At 47.8% G+C, this 24,829-nt stretch overlaps 1 protein-coding gene across 3 annotated transcripts in view; it reads right to left on the reverse strand.

The window, feature by feature from the left end:
- Positions 1-369: 369 nt before the first annotated feature.
- Positions 370-24,829, reverse strand: part of LOC135901298 (proton-coupled zinc antiporter SLC30A2-like) — a 95,314-nt gene continuing 70,854 nt past the window's right edge. For 2 of the 3 annotated variants that reach the window (XM_065431036.1, XM_065431035.1), the window contains 6 exons: positions 15,255-15,372; positions 14,531-14,677; positions 10,166-10,319; positions 6,170-6,440; positions 3,422-3,662; positions 370-2,403 (listed from right to left, as the gene is read on the reverse strand). In XM_065431036.1, the coding sequence (XP_065287108.1) occupies positions 2,258-2,403; positions 3,422-3,662; positions 6,170-6,440; positions 10,166-10,319; positions 14,531-14,677; positions 15,255-15,372 (1,077 nt within the window). In that variant the 3' untranslated portion in view covers positions 370-2,257. Of the gene's footprint in view, positions 2,404-3,421; positions 3,663-6,169; positions 6,441-10,165; positions 10,320-14,530; positions 14,678-15,254; positions 15,373-23,716; positions 24,036-24,829 lie in introns of those variants that run through there. The other variant, XM_065431037.1, reaches the window with a different exon arrangement.

Raw genomic sequence — 24,829 nt, forward strand, 5'->3', positions numbered from 1 at the left:
CTATTGCGGTAATTAATCATGCACCGACTATAGCCCAGAAACGTGTTTTATGTAACCATAAGATGTGTTTCTTTAGGCTGGCGCAATACAATAAAGGCTTACCTCAGGCAACGGTTTGCTCGCTGTATGTATGAATTACGCTAGTATGGAAAAAGTAGGGCATCGCGACACGTCAGGTACTCGCAAGTTAGAATTTTGAACACGCGCTACATGTCCGCTTTCGGCATCTTGTCTTTGTTGCGCTGCAAACAAAAGCGAATGTCAACCAGATTACCGAACGTTCCACCTTGTATGGAAGTACCATTTCAGTGGTGCAGTTAAGTTTGAACAGCGCTGAACGGTGCGAGTTCATGACAATGACGCAGACAATGATAAAAAAAGAACCTTTATATCAATTTATGTACAAAGACACATAATGTAAACACGGCGAATATATACAGGAGGATGCACGCCCTCGCTACACACGGATGCAAGGCATTCTTGCATTGATTCAACATAGTTTGCAGTGCAGTAACAAGTGAACAATAATCTTCGGGGCACAATCACAGTTCACATGCCTAAGCGATCACAACCCATCGTCACACGTCGAAGCGTTCGTTTTTGTTGCTTTCCTGTGGCTTTTATGCGAGAAATAGAGCGATGGTGCTTCTTCGCGAACTTCAAATCCTAAGTAGTCACGGCAAATATGATGCTAGAAAAGAATATAAGCCACAGCTAAACCGTAAACGAAAGCCCACACTTCAAAGCAGGCACGAAAACACGAAACGAATTGTGACAAGGATCGTCTCGAGACTTCAGGGATTTGGTCTCACGCCAGCTGTGTATATGCAAACACCGTAAGCCTTCACAAGGGGTACAAGGCTGTAGTCGTACGGAGTAAAAATCAAGCTAGACCGCGGGGGTCGTGGATCAGAATTTCACACACGCGAAATGGCAAGCAACCTATATGACCTTAACAGCAGTAACTATACTGGCAGGACTTACGCTCTGCGTCGGTCTTCAACTAGAGCCTGAGTGTACAACGAGACTGGAACAGCGACTTTCTGACACTGACTACGACGTAATGGCTCAAACTAGGCATGCATTGTTAATCTATGAATCAATCATTTTTTGCATTTCGGAGATAAAAAAGCTAATTCCAGGAGTATTCAAGTTTTACTAGGATAAACATCGCGTCCTAATCCCAATGACCAAAAAAAGTTCACTGCACAGCTGGTCATGTAACTGGAACTGCCGTCTCGACAGTACAGTACTGCAGCCCACAGCTTATGACAAATACTGAGAAATGCAGGGAACGCTTCTACTTTTAGGATATCACAATGAGCGCGCAGCTGTATAAAAACAGAAAAAAAAAAGCCCGACGAAACTATTTATACTTTTATTCTAGCCTTTTATACCGTTCACTTAGCACGGAGCAGACTTCCATTAGCAGATAGAGTATGCTTCAAGTTTGACGCAGTGCCTGCAGCAAATTATGTGGGTATATAGAACTTTTCTAGGTGCACCACGATTTTATTTCTGTAACGAGTAAGCTCAAGCCGCAACATCTATCACATTAAGACCCAGCTTCGTTTTATCGTAAGCTGACACGATCCAGATAACTGGCGCACACACAGACCAAGTTATACAAAAGCCTCGCACATCATGAATAACTTTTGATAGCATGGAAGGGCTAATGACTGCTGCAAAGCAGTGCTCGAAATGCCATGGTAAGGCACAGCGACCTTCAAGCTCCCCTCCTTGCCTTGTGACATGACTGGCCTTAGCAGCCCAGGAAGGACAAAGCTACACGCTGTGCCCTGTGAAACTAGCTTCGCAGAACAAAGGGAACAAGAAGCGCACGAAACAGTCCGTGCATCATTGCGTCCTGTCTCCTTTTCGTTCAGGTTCCGCGCTTTTAGCGTTGGTTACTACGTCCCAATCCTGAAATAAGTACCAACCGTCTTATTCGCTAGCTCTACCACCCGCCGCAGTGCCAAGGCCAGGTTTCGCGAAACTCGAACAACAGCGATGAATTATCCAACAACGTTGCGATTTTAAAAATATATAAAACACCTAAACACATCGCGTAAGCCACACTGAACTTTGTGAACATTCTTCTGGTCCGCACTTTTTTCCATCCGTGCTCGAAGATGGCACTTTTAGAAGCGGTGCACTGCCGTACCAGTCCAGCGTCGCCGGCGCATCTCTTTGATCGCTACCCGCAAAAGAGGTATTGGCGAAGAACGCCCGGGATTTGGGCGAGAGTATGAACGCTTCAGTTCCGCAGGTCGTTGCACTTGGCGCAATCGTCCATGACCTCGTGGTACTCCTCGATCTGCAGTGTCAGCTCGAAGATGTCGTAATTGGAGCGGATCATGCGAGAGCACGACTTCAGCACTTGCATGGCGTCTTCGTTCGGCCCTGCACGGGTGGAAACGAAAAAGAGGTGCAACAGAGGCACACAGCGTGCGTTCTGAGGAAAACTGTGACAATCTGAAGACTAATGAAAGATTGACAGGCTTGTTTTACTTATTTATGAAATGGTGGAAGTTGTACAGGTAAAGCAGGGAGCAACAGGAAAATGCGCAAGTAAATACAAATAGAGGCGCATTCAGCCATGCCGCAGTGGATGCTGAAAAGACCTCAAATAGTAGATGACGCGCATGTGCGCGCAATGTGGTGCCTATGCTTTATGACAACTGGGCATTACAGTAGAGTTTAGTGATAAGTGCATAGTTTTGTAACCTTTAATAACGAAAACAACGATGTTCAATTATATGTTGTTAACAGAGCTTTTATTTTAATCATTACTGAATAATCAGTGAGGTTTAACGCCCAAAAGTAGCATCCCAATGAGAGACGCCGTAGTGAAATTGAATTGAATTCTGTGGTGTTACGCGCCAAAACCACGATTTGATTACGAGGCACGCACAAGGAGGGAGGGGGGGGGGTGATTCCGGATTCATCTTGACCACCTGGGGATCTCTAACATACGTCTTAGAGGTGGGCTTTGAATTAGCTTCCGTGAGCTGTGCTTTTCTTAAAGCAGCCAGAAAACCTCATCACGTGGGTGTTATGTATTCGGCCCCCAACGGAATGCAGTCGCCGTGGCCAGGAGTCCATTCCCCAACCTCGTGTCGAGTGGATGAACGTCCTATAGACGGTGAGCCCCCCGTGACAGGTTACTTGATCTTGATTAAAAAGCTTATCTCTTGTTCTACCCGCGCCTTTTAACCTGGCGGAATGAGTACTAAAACGACACGCGCATATTTTTTTTTACGGAAGTGCTCTTGCTTCCTCTGCTTGGCTACTCGTATACATATGCACAGTTGCACGCAACGTTAATAAGGCATGTGTATCCTTTCTACATATGTGCACATAGCGAAAGCTATCAGCATGGCGATATCGTGACGCGCGAGTCGAGGATAAGTATACTCACGGATGACGATGTGCGCGGAGAGCGCGATCTTGTCCATGGACAGGGCCCAGATGCGCAGGTTGTGCACCATGTGCACTCCGGGCTGCTGGGCGAGCAGCGTGAGCACCTGGCGGAAGTCGATGCCGCTCGGCTTGCCCTCCATGAGCACGGTCAGGGCTTCGCGCAGGATCGCCATCGTCGACAACAGCACCAGCACCGAGAACAGGAACGTGCACAGCGGGTCCGCGATGCGGTAGTCGGGCTGCGCAAGCACATTCAGCGCTTAGCTGGCTGGTACGATATATCCAAGGTAAAAGGGGTAAGCGCATCCACGCCGGGCAACCCGTCGGAGAGAGGGGTTCTTTCGAATTGTCGGAAGCAAGTGAAAAAACTGGCTGTGGCTTAGCTAAGGTTAAGCCCAGGATACGAAGCATACTAGCCTTTATTTTAACGCGACAGCGTTAAGAAGCTCGTGTCGCAGAAAAGCCGGTGTCATCGGCGTCGGCTCAGGCGTGCGTCGCTTGCTCAGGCGCCCATTTCGTTGTCGCGCCGAACGCTGCGTTGCTCGACGCTCACCGCGTCCGATGCGGGGCGCGTAGTCGCTGCGCCGTAGCAAAGCCACCTAGAAACAGTCTCTGTAGCACGCCGCAACCTTCGCTTCTCATTCCAACGAGCAGCTCTGTCTCCAGGAGGCATCTCACCTCGTGAGTGTCTAGCAGAGGCAAGCGCTGCTGCTTATATACCACCGCGACGCCGCGAGCGACGGCGCGAGTTGGAGCCCCGTTTCTCCTCTGTCGTGACGTCACGGTGTCACGTGGTCAGCCTTGAAGGCGACGCCGCGAGCGACGGCGCGAGTTGGAGCCCCGTTTCTCCTCTGTCGTGACGTCACGGTGTCACGTGGTATTGAAGGCGACACCGCCGCGCCTGAGGAGCTGGGTTGAGCTCTAGTAATATGCTTCGCATAAATTTTTTCTCTAGAAGCTTGGTGGGTATCTCGTTGGTATAATACGACCAGATATGAACGACGAATCGGGCGATTTCGGCGTACCGCGCGGACCACTGTTAACGGGAACACACACGTGTCGATTGGCCCCGGCTTTGCAGCAGGTGACTTGTGGTTGGAGGCACCAGCACCTTTCTCCGCCCCTGTGCAGTGAGTGCACTGACATAATTTCGGCCAGTACTTGCAGCTAGAGCACAAACTAAGTGAGAACCGCGCAAGAATGGTCCCATTAACAGCGGCCAGGACTGTACGTGTGGTTTTCCGAGGCATAGCAACGAGGCATAGCACGAATGAAGGAGACAGAGGAAGAACGCACTACACCCAGCGCGTGTTCCGTTTGCGTCACTGTTCTGGGTCCTTTGGTTTTCCAGCGTTCGCTGCTACGAGTTTGTTCGGCGGATCGTAGTTTTCACGTTGCGTCATACTGCAAATAACAGAGTTACCGAACTGAGATCCAGATGCTCAACGAAATGAAATAGTGCGGCTTCCCCACGCAAACGAACACAGATAAAGAAAACAGCATTTCGTGTCTGTCGTTAGAAGCTGAAAACAACACATTTGTAGACTAATAGCAAAGTGCGACAGAAACCAATAGCTTGGCGGCCGATAAACCATACGGTCTCAATGTTTCCGTGTACTTTAGTTTTGAGAGCATTTCTTTGTTTCCATGCCTCATCAAGCGTCAATTTCCACGTCGTGTGGCATGCATTCATTAATCTGTCATACTCCATGCCTACACGTTGATACCATCCACGAATATGTAGTGTTTATGCGTAATTAATCGCGCAGCACGCAGGATCGAGTTAAAGTTAGGAAAAGTTGTCGCCTGCGTAGTACTAATTCCCGACAAATATTTTAAGTATCCAGCACAGCGAAATAATGAATACGCTGCTCCGAGTCGATCCCGGCGATTCATTATTAGGAACATAAATGCTGGCAAGCTTCGTCCACCCAACCATCTTGCGATAAGTTACAGAACGTGAAGGCAAAACCCTGCACGAGCTAATCTCCGAAACAGATGAGATAGAATACAATGCACAACGCGAGCAACATGCGTTCGCTTCGTTTCACCTCGCTTCGTTTACACTGTTTCAGTGAAAGAAGCGTCTTTCTCCTTGGCATTATGACATTGCCATTCACAAAATACTAAATGGGCGGACACATTCAGAGTTGGTACATTCCGCCTGCTCGTTTGGTATACTACTTAGGCGTAACATTTGACGATCTCTAAATTTACTTCAACTTATATATACGTCGACAAAGTACTATCTTGACCCAAACCAACCAAACAACCACACAGTCTCCTCCGTGAAACGAGGGAAGAAAAATGGCTGTGGCTTAGCTAAGGTTAAGCCCAGGATGCGAAGCATACTAGCCTTCATTTTAGTTGTTGAACCACTGTTTAGCCTGGTGAACTGCTGTTGCTTGGCTATATTTGGTTCGGCTAGACGAAGAAACAACTCATACAGGCGAGCGCACAAGCTGAGACCCGGCTATGTAGCTACGCGGCCGCAAGCGAGCGCACGAGTTGAGCCTCCGCTTTTGCAGCTGTTATGACGTCATATGGTAGCTACGCGGCCGCGCGCGGCGCAGCAAGGAAGAGTTAGCGTGGTTGTGCGGCTAGTATGCTTCGCATAAAATGTCTGACGTTATAGAACAGAAATCAGAGCTGCGTGTGCTTGTGCACTTTCCTGTGGGCCGCTGGCGTCCTTCCGCTTGCCCATGGAGCACGCCTCATCACGGGCGCCCCCACGTGGTGCACTCACCCTGAAGAAGATGATGAGCGCGGCCACGAAGACGCCCAGACTCTGCAGGAAGTCGCCGATGACGTGGATGAGCGCCGCGCGGACGTTGATGTTGCCCGAGCCGCGGCCCGCGGTGCCGGGCGAGCTGGGACGCGAGCCGCCGTTCTCGATGACGGCCACGCCGTTGGCGCGGTGCTTCAGGTGGGCGTCGTCGTCGACGTCGTCGGTCGCGTGGTGCGTGCCGTGCGAGTGGCCGTGCGGCACGCCGCCCACTTGCAGCGCCACGCCCATGCTGCGTGGAGAAGGCGAACAATTAATTGGCCCGTGCAGTGGATGCACAACCACACGGAGCGTATTTACAACGTAATTTCGGCGTCCTATGGCGTCGGCGCGTACAGTTCTGGCCGTGCGACGGCCGCGCTGTTACCGACCCAAAAATGCGTGTTGCATACATTGTGCACGCGTTAATCGGTAGTCTAACGGCTAACGAATTTCGGCCTGCATAGACAACGCGGTCGCCGAAAAGCGTAGATAATGCGCGCGCTTATACATAAGGTGATGCCACCGTGTCGAAAGTGCGTCGCAAATACGTTCCATTGTGGTTTGACGTTTAATGAGGTCACTGGCGCGCTTGCAAAAGTTGTTATAAGTAAGCCGCCGTGCTATTCACAAAACCTCTGGGTCATGTTACGATGTATCACTATGACGTGAGAAGAAAAGAAACCTCGATGGGTTGAAGAGAACGACGTTTGGTTCGCGGGCTTTTAGTTATCTCGCTATAGAAAAGAGGTCAGAACACTTTTGACCACGCTGCAGATGCATACCGTTTACACCACAGAGCTCAAACAAGCGTGCCCCCTCTGGACTATTTTGTAACCAGCTACAGAATGCTATACTGCTATAACCCGTCCAATATGGTTTCCAGCAGGTGCTCAAGACGCCCAGTAGGGCTGTCTCGGAAAATGCTGTAGACTAAAATTTTACTCTCTAACCGGCGTTTACAGCAAAAGCACTCAATCTCGACTCCATAATCATCATCATCTGGCCTCGCGATCGAGCGCGCAGGGATTGTGGGCTCAATGGCACGGCGCAGCCGACAACAAAGCCATGACAAGCGAACGCTGCGACGGCAAACACGCGAAAGGAACAGGTTGAGCGCGATCTCGGCCACTCGGCCATCTGTTCCACCATTTCCCACAGTGCACCCGGCAAAATATGGCTACCACCTAAGAGGACCGCAGATTATCTTCTAGGGACGCCCACCCCTATAAAAAAAAAATTTTAATTGGGTCTTAACGTCCCGACACTGCATAGTGGGGCAGCCGCGACCGGGAATCGAACCCTCAACTTCGTGCTCAGCAGCGTTACGTCATAACCACTTGTGTGTGTGCCCACACGGCGGGTACACACACCACAAGGTCAGCTGTTGTTATGGCGCAGCAACGCCAGCAGCTGCAGAGAATGCGCTGCGGCGGCGAAAACAAACTGCCGAGCGATGCAAGGTGCGAAGAATATAGAAATGTACCCCGCGTTCTTTCCGCCAAGCGTGCAACGAACCGTGGCTGGCAGGCGACGCAGCTTGTGCCGTTGCGCGTGCTCTCGACTGTTTGCATTTCATTTGCGCTCCGAGTCTGTCAGCTAGGCTGCATGTCTGTGTGCTTTCCTGTGGTCGCGTTAAAAAAACCACGCGGCCTTGGCGTTGACGAAATCATCAGTGGTAGCTGGCACACGTGGTTACGGGAGGGTAGCTGACTTCGGCATGTGATGTGGGTTTTTTTTTTTTTTTTTTAGAAAAGCTAGTTCGCCTCACTCACCTCCAGCGTACCGGAATCTTGGAAGAACGCTAACATAATCTTAATCCATAAGAAAGGGGACGCCAAAGACTTGAAAAATTATAGACCGATCAGCTTACTGTCCGTTGCCTACAAAGTATTTACTAAGGTAATCGCAAATAGAATCAGGAACACCTTAGACTTCTGTCAACCGAAGGACCAGGTAGGATTCCGTAAAAGCTACTCAACAATAGACCATATTCACACTATCAATCAAGTGATAGAGAAATGTGCAGAATATAACCAACCCTTATATATAGCTTTCATTGATTACGAGAAAGCGTTTGATTCAGTCGAAACCTCAGCAGTCATGGAGGCATTACGGAATCAGGGTGTACATGAGCCATATGTAAAAATACTGGAAGATATCTATGGCGGCTCCACAGCCACCGTAGTCCTCCACAAAGAAAGCAACAAAATCCCTATAAATAAAGGCGTCAGACAGGGAGATACGATTTCTCCAATGCTATCACAGCATGTTTAGAGGAGGTATTCAGAGGCCTGGAGTGGGAAGAATTGGGGATAAAAGTTGGAGAATACCTTAGCAACCTGCGATTCGCTGATGATATTGCCTTGCTTAGTAACTCAGGAGACCAATTGCAATGCATTGTCACTGACCTGGAGAGACAAAGCAGAAGGGTGGGCCTGAAAATTAATCTGCAGAAAACTAAAGTATTGTTTAACAGTCTCGGAAGAAAACAGCAGTTTACGATAGGTAGCGAAGCACTGGAAGTGGTAAGGGAATACATCTACTTAGGGCAGGTAGTGACCACGGATCCGGATCACGAGTGAAATAACCAGAAGAATAAGAATGGGCTGGGGTGCGTTTGGCAGGCATTCTCAAATCATGAAAGTGTATATAAAAAGGAAAGTGTATACAGCTGTGTGTTACTAGTACTCACATATGGGGCAGAAACCTGGAGGCTTACGAAAAGGGTTCTGCTGAAATTGAGGACGACGCAACGAGCAATGGAAAGAAGAATGATGGGTGTAACGTTAAGGGATAAGACAAGAGCAGATTGGGTGAGGCAACAAACGCGGGTAAACGAAATCTTAGCTGAAATCAAGAAAAAGAAATGGGCATGGGCCGGACATGTAATGAGGAGGGAAGATGACCGATGGTCACTAAGGGTTACGGACTGGATTCCAAGGGAAGGGAAGCGTAGCAGGGGGCGGCAGAAAGTTAGGTGGGCGGATGACATTAAGACGTTTGCAGGGACAACATGGCCACAATTAGTACCTGACCGGGGTAGTTGGAGAAGTATGGGAGAGGCCTTTGCCCTGCAGTGGGCGTAACTAGGCTGATGATGATGATGATGATGATGATGATGATGATGATGATGATGATGATGATGATGATGATGATGATGATGATGATGATGACAGTCATTCAAACGCCTTTTGAAGTAACGGACCACGAAGCTGTGCTTCGAATGTGATTCTACATAGGAAAACATAGCACAGCTGTGCATCGCAGGAGCGAAAATACAGATATTGCATTAAGCAAAAAAATCATTTTCTATAATTATCTTTGTTTTATTCACTTTGTAATAAGCATACTACATTCTGTAGGTTATCTTTGCGACAACTGTCAGTTTTCATCCTGATAGTAGCTCAAATTCTCAGTATATTATGCGTTACATGGCGTCTTTACTCTTTTCTTTTTCCCTCTGAGTGACAAGTCGTACAGTGACAACCTCTTCAACACACCCTACAGAATATCTCGAGCTCGTTGGTACATGTGTGTTACTGCGTACACTTTCAGCCTGTGGCCACGACATGCACAAGGGAATCGGGACACAAATAGTTCATGACACGGGCATATACACAGAGAAACTGGCTCGGAAATACAATTATATTTCATACAACGGAACAAAAAATAATGGCTGACGGCATGGGAAGCCATAACATGTTTTGATGTTCATCATTGAGCGCATTTAGACGCTGACGAGAGAAAGAATGTGCTGTCAAAGCACCATTCCCTTTCTCACCCTTGACATTCATTTCACATTCCTATCTGCATGTTATGTGCCCTGCCTTTATTAAGGTTTGGATTGCCGGCGATATGCCGTTGTCATATTCCGTACCTTGAGCGTCAAACTATAGGCATATGCTGCACACCGAAATAGTTGGAATTGCGGTTGCTAAACGCTTTTGCACGGGGACAGGCCTTGCGCCGACTCACATGATGTTGACGAGTATTCCGATGCCGGCAGTGATGAGCATAATGGTGGCGTTGATCTCGTACTCCTGCAGGACTATTCGCTGCACGGCCATGTAGACGAGAACGCCGGTCACCACCCAGATAAGGAGCACTGACGTCACCGCACCGATCACCTCTGCGCGGAGAGGAGGTGACAACAAGAGAAGGTTATCACGATCGCCCCGAGCTCTGAAATTATGGGGTTTTACGTGCCAAAACCACTTTCTGATTATGAGGCACGCCGTAGTGGAGGACTCCGGAAATTTCGACCACCTGGGGTTCTTTAACGTGCACCTAAATCCAAGTACACGGGTGTTTTCGCATTTCGCCCCCATCGAAATGCGGCCGCCGTGGCCGGGATTCGATCCCGCGACCTCGTGCTCAGAAGCCTAACACCATAGTCACTGAGCAACCACGACGGGTGCCCCGAGCTCTCCTCTCCACAGACTTCAGAGCGCTACAAGCAGCTATTACAAAGGGGAAAACTGGACAAGCTCTCACTAGCAGCTAATACCTCGTCAGAAACGTGCACCATGTATGTATCGATTTAAAAGAAATGTAAGAACGCGAGGACGCTGCCACGTCCGTGGTTTATTTTTTGTCACAAAAGAGAAAGGACACGTCTCGTCGGGCAGAGAAAAAATAAATCAGGGGGGTCGCACCTGCGCGACTCAAGTTGTTAAAATTATTGGGTCGAGAAGAACACCTCAGAACTAGCTCAGCAAAGGTCTCCTTAATTGACGCAGAATGTCATACTCGTAGATGGCAGGCTACCAGGGCATCCGATAACGCGTTTACCTTCATGTCGTCCTAGTGGATTACAATATTCAAGCACATTTCTTTTTTTTTCATTATAGCGTTGGTATTAGGAGTGTCGAAGGGTAAAAAAGTATCTGTGTGAAGTGTGGGAAGCCAGTCACGTGGTAGAATAATCATATTTGAGTGAGTGAGTGAGTGAGTGAGTGAGTGAGTGAGTGAGTGAGTGAGTGAGTGAGTGAGTGAGTGAGTGAGTGAGTGAGTGAGTGAGTGAGTGAGTGAGTGAGTGAGTGAGTGAGTGAGTGAGTGAGTGAGTGAGTGAGTGAGTGAGTGAGTGAGTGAGTGAGTGAGTGAGTGAGTGAGTGAGTGAGTGAGTGAGTGAGTGAGTGAGTGAGTGAGTGAGTGAGTGAGTGAGTGAGTGAGTGAGTGAGTGAGTGAGTGAGTGAGTGAGTGAGTGAGTGAGTGAGTGAGTGAGTGAGTGAGTGAGTGAGTGAGTGAGTGAGTGAGTGAGTGAGTGAGTGAGTGAGTGAGTGAGTGAGTGAGTGAGTGAGTGAGTGAGTGAGTGAGTGAGTGAGTGAGTGAGTGAGTGAGTGAGTGAGTGAGTGAGTGAGTGAGTGAGTGAGTGAGTGAGTGAGTGAGTGAGTGAGTGAGTGAGTGAGTGAGTGAGTGAGTGAGTGAGTGAGTGAGTGAGTGAGTGAGTGAGTGAGTGAGTGAGTGAGTGAGTGAGTGAGTGAGTGAGTGAGTGAGTGAGTGAGTGAGTGAGTGAGTGAGTGAGTGAGTGAGTGAGTGAGTGAGTGAGTGAGTGAGTGAGTGAGTGAGTGAGTGAGTGAGTGATGCAAATGACGGTAGTCTGCTCAGGCCCACCGTCAGTTACACTTTGGGCCTCGAAGAGGAAGGAAGTGCGTCGAGCGAGCTCCTGAATAACATTTCCCATGGTTTCGCATGGTTATACTGCGCTTAGTTTTAGTTTTAAACAGGACAGGACGTGGACGTTTTTACTTAATATCGTCACTGTAAAACTAAGCGCAATATAACTATGAACGTTCACCAACTAGCCCCTACTGCTTTACTAAATTTACCCTATTGCTTTACTAAATATTATTCCCAATGTGGTGAATGTGGTTTAAGTCATGCATCCGACACCTCAAACCGGTGCAACGAAATGCTCACGCATTTCTCTCGTTTTTACCGTTAAATTTCTAGTAACAATTTATTTATTTATTTATTTATTTACATAGAGAAGCGCACCGACTTGGCTTCTCTTTCTTTTTCACGTTTAACAAACCCTCCCAATTTTTTTTTTTCATGAGACTTAATGCTTATGCTGTACCTACTCTATCCCATAGCAATGAAAAGCGAACGTGGAAAAAATTAAAATAAGTAAGTCCAGTGGAACAGCTCTCGCCATGAGTTATTTGAAACTTCCACGCATATACGTTGGCATAATTGGTGCCCTACACAGTGCCACGCAGGCACTGGTGGCCAATTACAAAGTGCGACCATGGCAACACTGTTGTCCTGAAGATATATGAATGAACGTAAATGAACACCTCCGACGTCGAACATGGCGACAAATGTGGAAAGAAAAATAAATGTGCTAGGTTCATCCGTCGGCGTGCAGTACTTTGCAATTAATGAACGTGAACTTCAACAGACCTTCAAGTTCACTGTATCTCTGCAGATGAATTTGGTAAATTTTGGTATCCTTTATCAGCGTCTACAGCAATATTTTCATGGAAGCAAGTCCCTAATGCGACGGGTAGCACTGAGAACGAAAAGACATGACCTCCTCAGGTTGTGCAAATACCTTAAATTTACGCAGGCGCCATTAGAGGCTGCGCCAGAACTGTTGAGGAGATAAGAAGTCTGTTCAATAATTTATGTGGTTGAAAGTTCCAAAAGTGAAATTACGAAACACGTCACGTTGCAGAGGTCATGATTTCTGCCGAGCGTAATACCATTGCTCGATAGCAGGAGGAATGAGGACATGCCCAACTGCCTTTTTGATTTATTGTTCACCATGCTCGGCGGAACACCCAAGCGTGTACTGTTAGGATCTCGAGTAATTACGTTTCGGGGAGCTGTAAATTGGTCAGGGGCGTTACGCAAGCACGCGAACCGGCAGAACGCTGTCTTTTGCCTGTCTTGTTGTCTTTCGCTCATTTCGTCCTCCGCACTACGCGAATGTTGTTCCTAAACGATGCCACCGAGCTTCATAGCCGAGTTGCGGACTTTAGTGATTCATGACAACGCGAAATGTTAGGTAAATGAATCAGTCCGTTTTAAATCCCCAACACCCGCCGTGGCTGCTTAGTGACTGATGAAATCCCAGCCGTGGCAGCGGCGTTTAGATGGGAGCGAAATGCAACATCGCCCGTGGGCTGTGCATTGGGTACATGTCAAAGTCCCCCGGAGTCCGGAGTCCCGGAGTCCGGGGGACTTTGACCCGGACTTTTTATTCCGGAGTCCCCCCACTACGACCTGCCTCACAATCGATACTCGTGGCTTTGGCACGCAAGGCCACATTATCTTTTTTTTTATCCCCAAGATAAAGGAATACTGATGAAACAATTGTCTTCCAGTCGAAAGTAGCCTAATTGTACTACTACGCGAAGTTTCGTAGTAGCACGAAGCTACTTTTCTTTTCAATGTCTTCGATTCACTTCGAGAATTTCTGCAGTGCAGACTTTTTATAGTGTGTTCGCGCTTAAATCTCTCGGTTGAACTGACCGCCTGCTGTTATATGCTAGCCTGCTGGTTAGTTTAGATGGTAGAGCAACGGCGCTATAGTGGCGGGCTCGATCACCTCGGAGAAGGACGGATTTTGATGCGACTGCAAAGCTTTCTGTCCGAAACACCCGTCGGCCTTTGTGATTCTTTCTAGCCCGGGGCTACTGAAGGGTGGGGTTCTTTTAACGCGACAGCGTTAAGGGTCTAGTGTCGCAGAAAATCCGGTGTCGGCGGAGTTGTCCGTGGGCAAAGATTTTCGTATACGTTTAGCTATATGAGTACGCCACGCCTTGCTGTATGACATGGGGTACACGCGGGTTATATTGCCGCACCATTCTATGACTAAAGTTGCTCACACCTTTTCTTACATTCTATACAAAGTTGTTTCTCGTAATTTTGAGTATGACAGCCCACAAACAAATATCATGAAACAAAACACCGACAACGCATGCCTTTTATGTTAAATCTCCTAAGACTTAAAAGTGCGAAACAACAACAGAAACCTGAAAATGATGTAATATTGTCCGGCGTGCGCTGTGCACTACCACAGGGATCGTCACGCGCAAGAGGCCGCGTTTCTACCACAGAGCTCGCTGTGCATAGCGTTCGCCGTCAGCGTTTAGCGGTAAGCATTATGATTACATAAGCTGCATTTGCCGGGAAGCGTGAGAAGCAGTCAGGGATCGTTGAACGTTATCGCGTATACCACTCTTAAAGGCGAAGCTTAGACGTCCTGCAATTTCTTTTTTTTTCGTGAACGATGAATGTTAAGACAGCTTGCGGACCACCACTAGCCCGTTGAAGGTCACACTACCACAAAGACCAGAGAATTACAAACAAATTTTCGCGAGAAATACGCACCCGCTCGGTACCAGCCGAAGCTCATGCGCTTGGTGGGCGGCCGGTGCGCCAGCCAGATGGAGAACAGGCTGATCATGAAGCTGGCGAAGTCTGTGAGCAGGTGCGCCGCGTCGGTCGCCACGGCCAAGCTGTTGGCCAGAAGGCCGCCTGCGGCAAGCACGCGAGACATTGCGAAACGGCGACGGTTATCCGCGAGCCGCGACTGCATAACAGTTATAGGCGGAGCGAAGAGTACCAGCGTTCGCTTACAGCTAAGTATTCGCAAAGCAAGGTAGTTTCTCCCGCAACTGAAGCAGCGTGAAATTACGAAAGTTATTCTCCGCTTCGTGCTTTTTTTTTTTTCTGTGGTAAGTGTTGCAGGAAAGCGTGCTTTATCGTGTGTTTAATGCACGCGACGCCACCTTTTTCTTAAGTTCTTAATACAGAACGCGAAACATGAAGCGCAGTTTCTCATGCATTGTAATATAGGTAATTTATATAACTGCGATCAGCTGCAAACGATAAGTACTGGCTATCTGCAGGTTTCTGCATGCTGCGACCTGCATGCTTAACTTCGTAGGCTATTTCAATGGACATATTCGTGAACGGCGAAAGGTTTTTGTCTGGCTGATGCCGAATCGTGGCGGTGCCATAAAGAAAGCTATGTTGATTGACGCATTCACTCACTCGTCTCATTTCCCTCTTACCCCCACATTCCCTCCTCGAACGGTCCGCGCCTACCCACCTACGATTTCGAGGATCATGAAGACTAGGCAGAGGATGCTGGCGAAGATGAGCTTCTTTCGTGCCAGGTGGTCGACCTCGACGCCATCCGGTGAGTGACAGTGTTCCTCCTGGCTCGCCTGTGAAGCAACAGAAATCTAAACTCCTGAAACAAACTGTCGCGGACAGAGTGACTGGCACATCGCAGCCATGAGGCACTGTCATAGAAGATGCCACAACACCCGCCGTGGTTGCTCAGTGGCTATGGTGTTAGGCTGCTGAGCACGAGGTCGCGGGATCGAATCCCGGCCACGGCGGCCGCATTTCGATGGGGGCGAAATGCGAAAATACCCTTGTACTTAGATTTAGGTGCACGTTAAAGAACCCCAGGTGGTCAAAATTTCCGGAGTCCCCCACTACAGCGTGCCTCATAATCAGAAAGTGGTTTTGGCACGTAAATCCCCGTATATTATTATTAAGATGCCACAACTGCTCATCATCATCATCAGCCTGGCTACGCCCGCTGCAGGGCAAAAGCCTCTCCAATACTGCTCCAACTACCCCGGTCATGTACTAATTGTGGCCATGTTGTCCCTGCAAACTTCTTAATCTCATCCGCCCACCTAACTTTCTGCCGCTCCCTGCTACGCTTCCGTTCCCTTGGAATCCAGTCCGTAACCCTTATTGAACATCGGTTATCTTCCCTCCTCATTACATGTCCTGCAAATGCCCATTTCTTTTTCTTGATTTCAACTAAGATGTCATTAAATCGCGTTTGTTCCCTCACCCAATCTGCTCTTTTCGTATCCGTTAACGTTACACCCATCATTCTTCTTTCCATAGCTCGTTGCGTCGTCCTCAATTTAAGCAGAACCCTTTCCGTAAGCCTCGACGTCATCCTCCTCGTCAGTAAAGCTTTAATATTGTAATATGTATGTTATATGATGGGCATCTCCAGACAATACCTGACCAAACGGAACAAAAATACCATAAAGAAGCACTTTAAAGCAACTTCAGCCATTTCGGTTTCATTGCTATGGCGAATCATAAGTACACTCCAGGCTCATTTCTGCCGCCGTCGTGGCCATCGGCGTCGCCGTGATGTTCCGTGTAAAGTCAAAGTGCGATAACACCGTAGCCGCGCGCCTTACGCTGTAGGTGCGAGCGAAAGCGTGCGAGGGTGAGGCCATAATAGTGGCTTGATCTCGCGCGTGCAAATGGAGGAAGGCGGGGAGGAAGCACAACGTCTTCCACCGCGCGCAAGACACCGGAGTGCAGGGGAGAGGGGGGGGGGGGTCACGTTCTACTACGGCGTCGGCTGCGTATGACGCGGTCTGAAAGCGACCTGCGATGAGCACAGAGTCTACAGGTGCGCCGAGGACTCATAGCTCCGTGCGCGCGGTGTCCTCGCCGCTTAGTTCGCGTTGAAGCGAGAGGCAGCGGAAAGGTCAGTTCGCTCGCTGCTGCTGCTTCTCTTCCTCACGCCAGCGTTTTGACAGCGAGTGTCCGCGGTCATCGAGTGAGATGTGTTCCTGCTTTACCTGTGCCTGCGTGACGCCATGCTAATGAGCTTAGTTAGTAAGCGAACGTTTACGAGTTGATACGGCCGACAAAACTATATTTACTGCGTATAGTTGTCTGCTGATTCGTTATTGCAATCGATGCTTCGCCTTTCGGGCGAAACTGCGACATTTTTTTTTAAAGCTGCGCCGCAAACGCGGAACGCGGGCTCTCACTTATGGTTTTCTTCGTTGCGCACCACACCGCCTCCATGACGATGCAACTGCCGCATTCGGGAGTCGAACCTGCGGTCGCGCCGTCTGTAGTAGAATTGCTCAGCTACTCTGGCGAGCATACTGTCGAGCCTAATTATGCGATTAAATTATCTTAAAATCACAGATGCGCGTGCTCTTAGAAATGGTCGCTGCGTGAGGTCGGTGGATGCACATTGTAATGCCTCCAGTGAGAATACTTGCACGGGACAGCAAGAAAGGACACGCACGACACACTGCAGGTGATGGTTTAATATTCGTTTCGACACACAATGTAGCCGAAAATGACCAATGCTGTGCCATTATTGCTTGTAACGCTGCAGTCTGTTTCTTAACCTAACCAGCTAGTTTGCACAGGTCTACTTTTTTTTCTGTTAGTAGAACCGATGCATGGTTGTGCACTCCCGTCAATGACCATGGGTTCTCGGATTTCGCCCGTCAGCTTGCTTATGTTCTAAAAACATTGACGTCTTCAAATTGCACAGTGCAGAGGAAAAACGGCCTCGATAAAAAGCGAGATGCCCGGCGAGAAGGCCATGTAAAAAAGATGTGCGTTCTCCGGTCCTGTTCTTTAGATCACCTGCCTGTTTGTCCGGTGGATCGCCGGCAGCATGATGCTGCAGCTACATCGTAAGTCGCCCCTTCTTGCAGGCAACTCTCTTGTAATTTTGTGTGCATTGGTCGCTTTTATTGGCATTAATGAGCCGCGCACACACTGATTAATCATTGTTTGGTGTCGCTGCGGCTGCCTGTGCCATAGTTTGTAGCGTAACTGTAACTCAGCGTTCTTTTCTGAACCTTTTTTGCAAATATGTTTTTTTAGCGTTCTTGAACATGGAAAAAAGTACCTATGCCTCGAATATAGCGTTTAATCCGTATTCGAGCTCTAGGGAACGTTGAACGCATAGACACGGTTGCTAAAAAACTGCCGCTAAATAGAGCGACGAAAAGCAGAGCAAGTTGGTAAAATGATTTAGGCTTTGAAAGAGTAGCCGTAGAAAATGCGGAAACACAGGGAACCATGGGGGTATTGTCAGGAGCGAGCTGGGTATCTGTCGACAGAGCACGTGTGTTCGTGACTGACGGGTTGGCGGCCCTGCTTTCGCCAGACCATGCACACATAGACTTCCTATTTTTGTGCATCTGTGCTTTAGTTCTTTTCCGAAGCCTTTGTGCGACCTTCCAAGTTGATAGAGGGCGTTTGCGTTATTCTTTCGACGCCTATTTTCTACACGTGGCTTTTCCACACCACGAAGCCGTTTGCTCAAAGTATGCATTGTAAACACCGAAAAAACAGGGTGGGACGAATTAAAACCACACAAAAAAGCACACTAAGCAGAGCAAACGACAGGACAGAGCGCTTACTCAATTCAACTTTATCGAAAAAAAAAAACAGATATAGCGCTTCAACCATGTCATCTAACGGTTAGAAAGCAAACCGAGAAAGTGCAAACAAGGCCGAAATTCATATCTACTCCAGGACAAACCATGTGTCCACATTGTCGCATATCGTCAAGATTTATGTCCACAAGAAAACTAAGAGGTAAGATATTTGCTTACTTGCTAATGTGATATGCTATATGCGTAACAACAGTCTTTTTGAAAGGACGCACCGTTAATGTCATCATTCTCACGGCCCAAGCCGATGCGAGGGGGTTTTGAGAGGTCAGTGAATTGGTTAGAAAGCGAACACGGGTTTACAACTCTGTTTAATTTGGGCGCTTGACTCGACCTAATTCGATCCAATGATGTCCCCTCCGGTCACGGTGTGCACATTTGCGTAAGCCATTTGTTTCTGCCAGTTCAGTTCAGTCGTAGCAAGAAAAAGAAGAACGAAGGGCATTAAGCTGAAACATCTTTCCAAATTCCGCTTTTAACTAAACATTGTGAAGAATATACGCTGCCACACGACTTCCTTACCGATATTACTATCGCTAAAGGATTTACAGGAAGTTCACCAATAATTAGCTTGCGCGGTTGCTTTTAACGTATCGTTCTATTCCTTTTATGAAGAAAAACTGTACACTTGATCAACATTTAATGCTGTAATCACGAAGACTCACTATAAACAAAACAAAAAATCCTACCACCTTGACTTTCAGTGTGCTCTGCAGCATCTTGGGACAAAATAATGTAACTGACACATTTCCCGGAGAGCCCATCATAATTCCCGACTGAAAAAGACGTATTAAAATCTGACGTCGTTCGCCGCAAGTTTCACCTAGCGCAAGCGGTACGTGCAAAACCCGATGCACGCGCTTTGTGTGTGTATTGCGCTAGCACACAGCAACGTGACTGCCGCTAGGTTCGAAACACAATCAAGTTGTATACATAAGAGCCCCGTACGTTAGTTCAGTGTTGCACATACGGTTCCTCAACCTAGCCCCAGGCCGGCGTTTCTCATTTCACGTGTGCAGAAAAGTGGCGAGTGGCTGTTGCTATGCAGATATCACCGCGCTAAACCACGTCGACTGTTTGCAGGTAAACACGAAAACAGGCACTGCGCGATTCTGACCATTTTGTGGAAGAAACTCGAAGGATCGCCCTCGTGGTGGGACACGGCGTAAGCAAATGCGCAGGTTTCGCTCCACTAATGTGCGACGCGCAGACATTCTTGTTTTCCTTTTTTTTTTCTTTTTACCTTCGATACGTCGCGCGCGGAATCAACAGCTTTTTATAGTGGCGCCTTGTACCATTGTCATTACGCGCGTGTAGGAACACGCGCGCAATGACTAATTGCGATCCAAACCACTAATTGCGATCCGCGCACCGTGATACACCTGACTGCGAGGCCTCACTACGGAGTTTCCAGAGCTGGTCCCCGCACGGCCAAAACCGATGAGGCATTGGCCCATTTTTTTTTTTTTCAATTAAGGATTCTTGGCGCGTACTCCGGACCCGGACAGTCGGCCAATGGAAACTAACGTTGGCAACGTGCAATACACGAACGCTCGCGAGTGAAGCTAGCTGAGCAGGACTCTGAGGAATTACCAGCCATTGTTTGCGTCATCATTTGCCTTAGTGAAGTTACAGGAACTGGTGAGGCTTATACTGTGCCTACTAACGGCAACGTCCTCCGCTATAGAGGCCTCCCAAATAAGAAGAAATACGGGATAGGATTCCTAATCCATAAGGACATAGCGGGCAACATTGACGAGTTCTACAGCATTAATGAGAGGGTAGCAGTTGCCATAATAAAGCTAAATAAGAGGTATAGAATAAATATAGTACAAGCCTGCGCTCCAACCTCCAGTCACGATGGTGATGAAGCGGAGCAGTTTTACGAAGATGTTCAATTAGCGATGAGATAAGGGCAAACTCAGTATACTGTATTCATGCGCGACTTCAATGTAAAAGTGGGGGGAAAGCAGGCTGGTGAACAAGCAATTGGCAACTATGGTGTCGATTCTAGGAACGCTAGAGGAGAGATGTTGGTAGAATTTGTGGAAAGGAATAAGCTGCAAATAATGAACGCCTTCTTCAGGAAGCGTAGCACAACAGAAAGTAGACCTGGAAAAGTCCTAATAGTGAACCAAGAAATGAAATAGATTTCATACTTTCTGCAGATGCCAGCATAGTGCAGGATGTGGAAATGTTAGGTGGGGTAAAATACCGCGATCATAGACAGGTTAGTGAAGTCAGGATTTACCTCAATTTGAAGTGAGAAAGAGTGAAATTGTTCAAGAAGAAACAGGTCAACCTAGAAGTAGTAAGGGTAAAAGCAGACAAATTCAGGCTGGTATTTTGCAAACAAATAGGCAGCCTTAGAACAGAGAGATCAAGATGACATAGAAGTAATGAATGGAACACTAACTAGGCTGGCTTCAGAGGCAGCTATTGAAGTGGGAGGCAAGGCTCCTAGGCAAACAGTAGGCGAGCTCTCCCAAGTAACAAAGGACCTAATAAAGAAACGACAAAGAATGAGAGTGGCCAACTCAAGAGATAAGATAGAATTTGCGGAACTGTCAAAACTGATCACCAAGGAGAAAGTAAGGGATATTCGAAATTATAACGTAAGAAAGACTGACGAAGCAGTAAAAAAAAAAGGACGCAGCATGAAGTCAGTGAGAAGTAAACTTGGAATAGGACAAGCCAAGATGTATGCACTGAAAGATAAGCAGGGTGATATCAGTAGCAATTTCGAAGATGCAGTAAAAGCAGCGGAAGAATTCTTTACTGACCTGTTCAGTACCCCAAGCAGCCACGATACCTCCCTTCGAAGTAGCAATGAACACGTTAGAGAGGCTCCTTCTATAACTAGCGATGAAGTTAAAACACGGAAAATACACTGGAATTAGAATTAAAAAGGCATTGCAAGACATGAAACGGGGAAAGGCGGCAGAAGAAGATGGAATAAGAGTCGATTTAATGAAAGTTGGAAGAGACATCGTGCTTGAAAAGCTAGCGTCCCTTTATACGAAATGTCTCACGACTTCAAGGGTTCCAGAGAACTGGAGGAATGCCAACATTATGCTAATCCACAAAAAGGGAGACGTTATAGAAATGAAAAATTATAGGCCCATTAGCTTACTTCCAGTATTGTATAATATATTCACTGAGATAATTTCCAATAGCATAAGGGCAACACTTCACTTCAGCCAACCAAGAGATGAGACTGCCTTCAGGAACGGACACTGTACAATGGATTTAATTCACGTCATCAATCAGGTAATCGAAAAATCTGCAGAGAACAATCAGTCTCTCTATATGGCTTCCATAGATTACGAAAATGCATTTGATTCAGTTGAGATACCAGCAGTCATAGCGGCCTTACGCAATCAAGGAGTACAGAACGCTTACGTAAATACTTTGGAAAATATCTACAGAGGTTCTACAGCTACCTTAATTCTACACAAGGCAGGAAAATACCTATAAAGAAAGGGGTCAGGCAAGGAGACAATCTCTGCACTGCGTGCTTGGGAGAAGTAGTCAAGCTTTTAAACTGGGGATGCTCAGGAGTGAGGATCAACGGCGAATATATCAGTAACCTTCGGTTTGGAGATGACATTGTCCTGTTCAGCAACACTAGGGACCAGTTGCAACAAATGATTGAGGACCTTAATAGAGAGAGTACAAGAATGGCATTGAAGATTAATATGAAGAAAACAAAGATAATGATCAATAGCCTGGCAAGGAAACAAGAGTTCAGGATCGCCAGTCAGCCTCTAGAGTCTGTGAAGGAGTACGTTTACCTAGGTCAACTAATCACAAGGAACCCTGATCATGAGAAGGAAATTCATAGGAGAATAAAAATGGGTTGGTTCGCATACGGCAGACATTGCTAGCTCCTTACTGGAAGCTTATCATTATCATTGAAAGGTAAGGTGTACAATCAGTGCATTTACCGGTGCTGACATATGGGGCAAAGACTTGGAGATTGACAAACAAGCTTGAGACCAAGTTAAGGACCGCGCAAAGAGCGATGGAACGAATGATACTAGGCATAACGTTAAGAGAGGGAAAGAGAGCAGTTTGGATCAGACAGCAAACGGGTATAGCCGATATTCTAATTGACGTTGAAAAAAATAAAGAAGGTGGGCAGGTCACGTAATGCGCAGGTTAGATAACCATTGGAACATTAGGGTTACAAAATGGGTACCAAGAGAAGGGAAACGCAGTCGAGGACGGCAGAAGACTGGGTGGAGCGATGAAATTAGGAAATTCGCGGGCGCTAGTTGGAATCGGTTGGCGCAGGGCAGGGCTAGTGGGAGATCGCAGGGAGAGGCCTTCGTCCTGTGGTGAACATAAAATAGGCTCATGATCATGATGATGATAAGAACTACGATATCTGCCACAGGCACCTCTCAAAAATTATATCTCATGTAAAAAATAAACCCACCCGTTACATGTTCTTCTGTCTGTTTCTTCTCTTTTCTTTTTTTTTCAGCTAAGCTTAGTTGCAAATCAGCGCTTTGGTCGTCTTCTTCTGTCCGGTATTTAACCATGTTGCTCTGAGCATTACTTTCACAGCAAATTATAGGCCTCGTTCAGCGAAACATTCTGCAGACCAGAGGACTCCGGTCTTGGCCTATACAGATAGCCCTATTCGCGACGAGATACCGCGACTTCGGCAACCTCAGCCCTGCGTCACAAGGCATGCCGGAGTGGCTCAACCAATCGGGCGCTTTCTAGTTTGCGGAGAATTCCTTCGAAGAAAATGGAGAAGAACACGCAAACAGCTTCCAAGACGCCATGGTGACTAAACGAACACGCCCCGCATAAAAGTGTTCATCCAGACTTTATAAAAAAAATTTCCGCGGGAAAGGCCACTTGCGACGTATTTACATGTCATATTAGAATCCACACATCACGAGAAATCGTTGGTTATTCCCTCAAACGCCCACTGCATATTTTTTTTTTTTTTTGCGCTGAGCTGGCTACCTTAAAATGCTGCTTTAAGAGCAGGAATTTTACGCAAGACCCATATAGTAGCATTTCGGACACACTGAAGCAGAGCTTCAGTTGGGCAGAGTGCACGAAACCAACTACTCCCTAATTAATTCGCACGCTAATTAAGTTTTGACCAACAAACTTTTATGATTTTGGTACCAAAACAAGTTGAACGAGTTTGGTGTAATCTTCATTTCTGTGAAGGGGCGCGTCGGGCTTCTGGGGTTCAACTAAATTCGATGTTCCCTCTTACACTGCCAACGACTTTACACAGTCGGGTAGCAAAGAAAAACAGACGACGGAAATAGCAAAGTGGACTCACGGCAGTCATGGTCGCTATACCGACGGTCGGCTTCCGGGCCGAAGACAAATCGCAGTTGATTCCGCGAGGCAAAAAAAAAAAAAATGAAATTGCTGACGCAACAGCCTACAGTGCAGAAACGCACCGTTTCGCAAAACTACGGACTCTCCGTCGGGTCGAGACGGGAAGTTACACAAAACTACGGCGTGGCAGCGTCCCAGACCCCTTCCTCGTCCCTTCGGTCTCGAAGCATCTATGAGGCCGGAGTCGCGCACGGAGCCGTTCTCCGGTCCACGTCCGTCGCCCGATGTGACGCACGGCAACGCGATGCCTCCGGTGCGGGCGCTATGCGCGGCCGAGCATGTGAAGGGACCCGCGCCGGCGAAACGGGACACGCCGTCATTGTGTGCGCTCGCACGCGTGCACCGTTACGCGACACCGCCCTCTCCCTCCCTCCCTCCCTCCCTCCCTCTCTCTCTCTCTCTCTCTCTCTCTCTCCATGCACGAGGACATTGCAGTTCCTTATTGAATTCACTAGAGCAAACTAGAAGGCGCTACGATTAGTAAGCTCCCATGGAAAGGGTGGTTAGTACAGCTGGATGCCTCTATAACGAAGTGCTTTGGACCTGCAGAATCATTCGTTACATAGGTCGCTTCGTTGAAAAAAGAAATCGCACACCGTGCTGCTCACTACAGAGCAGGCTAAGTAGGTTATACGAGAACAATTGTTTGCCGTGAACTTTGCAGACGAAGTAAATTGAGCAGGGTTTCTTTTTCCTTTCTTTTTTTTTTTTTCGCGCGCACTTCATCCGACGAAATGTGCGACTGCAGGAGACCTTCTTGCACCGAGATATCACGGCGTGCTCCGCAGCCAAACGTGGCAGCGACGCAAGGTAGAGCTGCAGACCGTCGAATGCCGCTATCGCCTCGTTTGCCGTCGGAAGTCTTGGTTCGTCTCTATCATCGGTCATTGGTCCTCTCTATCATCGTTGCCTCATCGCTGATAATTTGCGTCTTTTCCGCTTTGTAGATGGCTCTTTAGGACGTCGTTAGTAGTCTTATTATACACCGTCATCAAGTCGTCATTACGGTGACGCATTGGTCAGCCGTCGGTGCCTGCTGCTGTGTGACAAC

Source organism: Dermacentor albipictus, chromosome 3 (genome assembly GCF_038994185.2).
Source record: "Dermacentor albipictus isolate Rhodes 1998 colony chromosome 3, USDA_Dalb.pri_finalv2, whole genome shotgun sequence".
In the NCBI taxonomy this organism is placed as follows: domain Eukaryota; kingdom Metazoa; phylum Arthropoda; class Arachnida; order Ixodida; family Ixodidae; genus Dermacentor; species Dermacentor albipictus.